General features: G+C 37.5%; 1 protein-coding gene and 1 non-coding gene across 2 annotated transcripts; both read left to right on the top strand.

Annotated features, from left to right (window-relative positions):
- The first annotated feature begins 129 nt into the window (after nt 1-129).
- On the top strand, nt 130-3,308 carry ccr6a (chemokine (C-C motif) receptor 6a). Its single transcript, XM_058379271.1, has 2 exons — nt 130-282; nt 2,022-3,308. The coding sequence occupies exon 2, from the start codon at nt 2,029-2,031 to the stop codon at nt 3,124-3,126; it is 1,098 nt and encodes a 365-aa protein (XP_058235254.1). The 5' UTR covers nt 130-282; nt 2,022-2,028; the 3' UTR covers nt 3,127-3,308.
- Nucleotides 3,309-5,478: 2,170 nt separating this feature from the next.
- On the top strand, nt 5,479-5,552 carry trnai-aau (transfer RNA isoleucine (anticodon AAU)). The gene has a single exon. It is a non-coding gene; the product is annotated as a tRNA-Ile (tRNA).
- Nucleotides 5,553-6,465: the final 913 nt, after the last annotated feature.

Below are 6,465 nucleotides of genomic sequence, written 5' to 3'. Positions count from 1 at the left end.
CTTATGAAGTTTTCACCACAGTTTGAACCCGAAACCTAACTTTTTTTGGTGTATTAAATGAATTAACTGTGTAAATTGCTGTGGGCATGTGTTTATAATAAACCTAACCGTGAGGCTGGTTAAGAAATCATAACATCAGCCGAGACATCACACAGCGATGATATTCAAGAGACTTCCACATTGTATCACAGACTCCACCTCATTCAGGTACATGCGTGCACACGTCGTCGATCGTACAGTCTCGCACAACAACAGCTGTGAAGCAGACTTGTGGTAAAGCAAGTAAGCACTTTTGTTTCCTTTTCGCTTGCTTTTTATCATATTTCTTCATTTTTCCATCTAGTAATAGATTAGCATGTGTTCGTATTTTTTATGCTTTTTTTTTACACAAAATCATTATTGTTAAAAAGAAATATTGTCTAGTTATGCTGTGGTGTTTGGTCTGGAAAGGAATGGTCCAGATTTTGCTAAATTCTTAAAATTTGAATTAAAAAACTAAGTAGAATTTAGACCAGGTAACATTTCAAACGTTTTTACGACTTAAGAAACTTCTATTGAAAATTAAATAAAACAATATTTTTTTGCTCTATGTTTTCATTTATCAGCTTTAATTCACTGTACATTTACCAGTTCCATGACCGGGATGGAAGTTTCTAAAAGCCTTATATTGAATTGTTCATTTTGCATACAGCAAAATCGAAAAGTTTTTAAATGCGTACTCTGATCCTCGGCTCTTTATTGCAGCTTGATAACTATTTATTCTTAAACTCTTTATCCACAGGACATAAGACTGTATTTCATTTGTCATTTTTAGTTCTTGTTTTTGAGTATTTGAGGTTGGAATCATCACACTGTCAGCCAGCTGGTGCAGGTGCTAAACTGTGGTAAATGTGTTTTTTAAAAAGAAAAAAGCCACTAGCACACGATTTCTGTGGTTTTTTACCCCGCCATGTGTTGTACCATATTTGGGACCATTAATCTAACACCTAGCAAAGGAAAGTGGTGCTGCAGCACAGATTAAACTAGCCATAGTTCTGTGCGAGTTCTGGTACATTGAATCCTTCCAGTAAAACTCAGAAAATTCGTTCGCTATAAATAGGTCAATGACACTGAATCTTGACACATGGCTCATGGTGGCTTTTAGAACGTGTATGTGACCTGGTTCCTGCAAGTTTCCTCTGTCTGCGTTACGAAAATGACAACTTGCTTCAAAGCAACATTAAACCTTCAGATTTTTCATCTTGGTTACACAAGGCACTTTACACGGCATGATCTGTGTGTGCCATATTGGCTAGTATAAAAATGACGGGGGGGGGGGGATCAGCTAGCTGTCGGTCTGCATTGCACTTCATTAAGTATGTCTTAACCCACACAACTATCAAATATTAATAGTGGTTCTGTGTTTAAGGTTTTATATCTCTGGCCTGAAGGTTGTGTATTTTCAAATTCCTAGGACCACCCTTAAGCAAGACCCTTAGTTCCTGGACTTGCATCAATCAATCAATTTGGATCAAATCTGGCTTCGAAATGTAATCATTTAATGAGTGTGATGGAAAATTTTACAAGGAGAAGCTGTTTGTGAGGTTCTGACCTTCTAAATGAGTGACTAGAAGTTGTTATGACCAGAGATTGTTTGCACAAAATATTAGAGGGACAGAACTGTGCTGGAGATTAGATGACAGGACTCAAGCATAAGAATCAGACCTTAGTAGGGCTATCTGGATCAGGCGTTGTAATGTGGCCAATGATCGACAGTTTTGCTTTCCTTAACTCTATTTTGTGTTTTAATCCTGATTATAAATACTCTATGTAACAAATGATCTGGGCCCTTCCTCTTTCATGTTGCATGGAGAGTGTTAGGTCCTGTTCATCACCACAAATAAAATGTGTAAAACCTTTTTACTCTTGCCCATGCATTGCATTATATGGTTATGGGGAAGAATATTTTCGGAAAAAATGAATGTGTAAAAGCCAAGTCATAGTCATAGTTGTGTTAACTTCTATTCTTCTTTTCTCCACAGTATCAAGATGAACACAACTATGGTATATGACTATGAGTATGAGAGTCCATGTGACATGAATCAGAATACAGAAAACATTGTCAAGTACTATCTCCAAATCTACGTGCACTCACTTATCTGCATTGTAGGATTGATTGGCAATGTCCTGGTGATCCTTACATATGCTTTCTACAAGCGCACCAAATCCATGACGGATGTTTACCTACTGAACGTGGCCATAGCAGATGTCCTGTTTGTAGTGGCACTGCCTCTGCTCATATTCAGCGAGCAGAATGACTGGTCTATGGGTAATTGGTCCTGCAAGCTGTTGCGTGGTGTCTACAGCATCAACCTGTATAGTGGCATCCTACTCCTGGCTTGCATCAGTTTAGACCGCTACATGGCCATAGTACAAGCTCGCCGCTCTTTCAGATTCCGCTCGAGCATGCTGATCTACAGTTACATCATCTGTGGATTTGTTTGGATTTTAGCCTTGTTTCTTACTTTGCCCACCATCATCTACTATGAGCGCTACATCCCTGGTGAATCAATGCAAATGTATGACCTAAACTTTACTGTACATCATGTGTGCTTCTTCCGCTTCAAGGACAATAACACTGCAAAGCTTTTCAAAGTGCTAGTGCCGAGTTCCCAGGTGGCTGTAGGGTTTTGCTTGCCGTTGCTGGTCATGGGCTTCTGCTACTCCAGTGTGATGTTTACTCTCCTGCGTGCCAAGAACTTCCAAAGGCACAAGGCTGTGCGCGTGGTCTTGACCGTAGTACTGGTCTTCATTGTCTGTCATCTGCCCTACAATGCAGTATTGCTCTACGACATCATTTTCATGTTCTCCAGTTCAGAATGCTCTGATGAAAGCAACACACACCTGCTGCTGATCCTCACTGAAAGCCTGGCCTACCTGCACTGCTGCCTCAACCCACTGCTCTATGCCTTCATTGGAGTCAAATTCAGGAACCATTTCCGCAAGGTCGTGGAGGACCTCTGGTGCCTCGGGAAGAGCTACATTGGGGCAAGGCGTGCGTCACGGGTCACCTCTGAGGCATACCTATCTTCCCGAAGGTCTGCGGACAGCACAGGGAATGAAAATGCCACCTCCTTCACCATGTAAAAAAATGGCTCTCCCTGGTTAACAGTTTGTGCAGAGGTGTATTAGGACTATCAGGATTCTAGTTTGCCTGACTGAGAAAAAAAAATCCATGTGGTACATTTAATGGTGTGTGTGTGTTTTAATTAAAGTTTAATCATTGCAGCAGCAGCAGCATTTTATATAATTCTTATTTGTGTTTAGTAATCCCTTTTTCTGTATTTGTACATAAAGTTTTTTAATATTTATTGAAGTCTACTGTCACTTTATTTCATAATTAATATGAGCTTCAACTGTATAAATACTTTTTTTCCAATAAGATCTTCTTCCTGCAGCAGTGTAGTGTGGTGTGTTTTTGTTATAGGTATTGAAAATGCTTGTTACTTGTCCGGTTACAGAATGAGTAAGATAGTGGTTTGGGGTCGACGTGGAATGCGTCCAAATTACCAATAAATTCCAATTCAAATTTTATTCATTACATCCGAAATCATACACAGTACGACATGTAGAGAAATGCTTTTTACGACTGTCCTACATTTGAAGAAAGAAAAGAGTAAAAATTAAAGTGTGTAGACATGAAAAATAAAGGGATATAGTTAAAAATATATAGAGAAAAATAGGGAAAATTAAATGTAGAAATTAAAGACAAAATAATTGTGAAAAACCAATAGTTATCGGATATGCATATACAAATATATGTGTATATATCTAGATATATATGTATATAAATATAAATATAAATATGTATATATAATATAAATAGTAAATATAATATACAAATATAAAATTAAAATTAAAAATATAAAGTATAACAGTATAATATATAGTATATATTAAAATAAAATAATATATAAATAAATAATATATATGTGTAAACTCTATAATCTATAGAAAGATACAATATATACATATATGTAGAGGTAAATGGACAAATGGACAAACAGAGAGTCATATATCAATAAAGAGGTATTATTTTAGGATGTGATACTGGGATCAGAACCAACAGCTTTGCTGAGCTTTGTGAGCAATAAGCAACATGAAGCTCATCTACAGCTGGTGCACCTATTTTCTTCCTCAGCAGGTCAGAGAATTGATCGTCATGGATCTGAGATGAGAGATATGACAAGGCGTACAGTTGCAGAAAATGTTATTGGTATAAATAAAGGTGCTTCTAGCAATTTATTGGAGTATGTTGCAAATTGTAAAAAAAAAAAAAAAAAAAAATCATGCTGCAGACTGATTTAATAAATACAAATTAGAGAAAATTGCTGTTTGCAGAGATAAATATTAGTTCACTAATATATCAGCTCTTCTTCATGTGTTCACCTCACACACACTTACAAAAGCTCTCAAAATGAGTCAGATGCTGTCAACTCCCTAAAACGTGACCAGATAGAAGTTAACAGCATCAGTCAAATGTAATTTCCTTGTAACTGTATTCACTTTTTATTAACTTAATAGATTTTTATCATTATTAAAAGTCTTTATTAGCGTTGCCCTGTCCCAAATTTATTCCTCTTACTCCTCACTAGGAGACCATTATCTACGATTTTAAAAGAAACACATGCCCAGGCCCAGGGTTATTTCCCCTCTGTCATTTCATATGGAGGGGCATGAGTGTATAAGAGTTCTGAGAAGCCTTTCCTGTCTCATTGCTGCCATCTCTCGTTATTCTAATCACATCCGTAGCCCCAGACATACTCACCTATTTGAGAACTATATAATAATAATAATAAGAAGAAGAAGAAGAAGAAGAAGAAGAAGAAGAAGAAGAAGAAGAAGAAGAAACAGAAGAAGAAGAAGAATTGCTTTTTAATTTCCTGGGGCTATATTCACAAACATGGACTTCATCCTGTGTGATATTAGAGATTCCAGCTCCTAACTTTAAAACCTATTTACTAAACCAATTTTTTTATTTTAATGAAGTTGATGATAAGGGGCGTGGTCTGGGCTCGTTACTTATGACTCATGGCATTATTTATGAATGAATCTCATCAGTGATTGGCTGATGCTCTTGCAGTCTCTGCGCGTGGTATATAAATGAATGCACATTGTCATGGTTTGATTGCTTTCACACATGAACACCTAATGCAGATCAAATGCTTAGATAATATATGGAATATATTTCCAGCAAATGCAGTGTAGCCTTTATATTTGTTGTATTCGTCAAGCAGACTACATGTAATTCATATATCTATTTACATGCAGTGTGTAACGGACAAAAACCTCTTGTATCTATGACTTCCTAGTATGCAATATTTATTACTATTTTAGTTTCGGTGTAGTATCAAATATTTTATTTTCCTTTTCATTAAGTTCACTACCACTACCACTACCACTACGACTATAAAGGTGGTCGTTGTGGTATCTCTCGCAGGCCGGTTAGCTCAGTTGGTTAGAGCGTGGTGCTAATAACGCCAAGGTCGCGGGTTCGATCCCCGTACGGGCCAACAGCTGTTTTGACCACTTTTTTATTTAACTTTGAAATACCTGGACTGATTAGATTTTCTCTGACCTACCCTAATGCACATGTCTTCATCCCCAGTCCTGGAGTGAAGTGAGTGTAGAGAAAACACTGAACTGTGCAGGACTAGGTCTACGTGGTTGGAAATCTCCACCCTAACACTGCACCAAAAAGATAATTTGTATGATTGTTGATTGTTAAACTGATTGTTTAGTTGCCTGTTAATAATGCTCAACATAATGAAACCTACTTTAGGAAAAAAAGACTCTCTTCAGTGGTGGAAATTGGTGGAAAAACACTTTAACAGACCCCTGACTGTGCACTACGGATTCTCATCATTCTTATCCTTTGTGAACCCTTAAGCATAGCATGGAAATTTTGTATTATATAATGTGCAACAGTACAGACTACCTCAGCATATACTATATATATATACATATATATATATATATATATATATATATATATATGTGTGTGTGTGTGTGTGTGTGTGTGTGTGTATTCATACCGATCAGGCATAACATTATAACCACTGACAGGTGAAGTGAATAACACTCATTATCTCCTCATCATGGCACCTGTTAGTGGGTGGAATATATCAGGCAGAAAGTAAACATTTTGTGTTAGAAGCAGAAAAAATGGGCAAGTTTAAGGATTTGAGTGATGGCTAGACAAGTGGATCAGAGCATCTCTAAAACTGCAGCTCTTTTGGAGTGTCCCCGGTCTGCAGTGGTCAGTTTCTGTCAAAAGTGGTCCAAGGAAGAAACAGTGGTAAACCGGTGACAGGCTCATGGGTGGCCAAGGCTCACTGATGCACGAGGGGAGCGAAGGCTGGCCCGTGTAATCCAATCAAACAGATGAGCTACTGTTACTCAAATTGGTGAAGTTACTGCTGGTTC

This window comes from Hemibagrus wyckioides, linkage group LG25, assembly GCF_019097595.1.
Source record: "Hemibagrus wyckioides isolate EC202008001 linkage group LG25, SWU_Hwy_1.0, whole genome shotgun sequence".
Taxonomy (NCBI): Eukaryota; Metazoa; Chordata; class Actinopteri; order Siluriformes; family Bagridae; genus Hemibagrus; species Hemibagrus wyckioides.
The sequence above is the reverse complement of the archived record's forward strand: the minus strand, read 5'-3'. Positions and strand labels throughout refer to the sequence as shown.

Bases quoted from the DNA above. Each gene is read 5' to 3' on its own strand.
- ccr6a (XM_058379271.1), top strand. From the start codon at position 2,029: ATGAACACAACTATGGTATATGACTATGAGTATGAGAGTCCATGTGAC.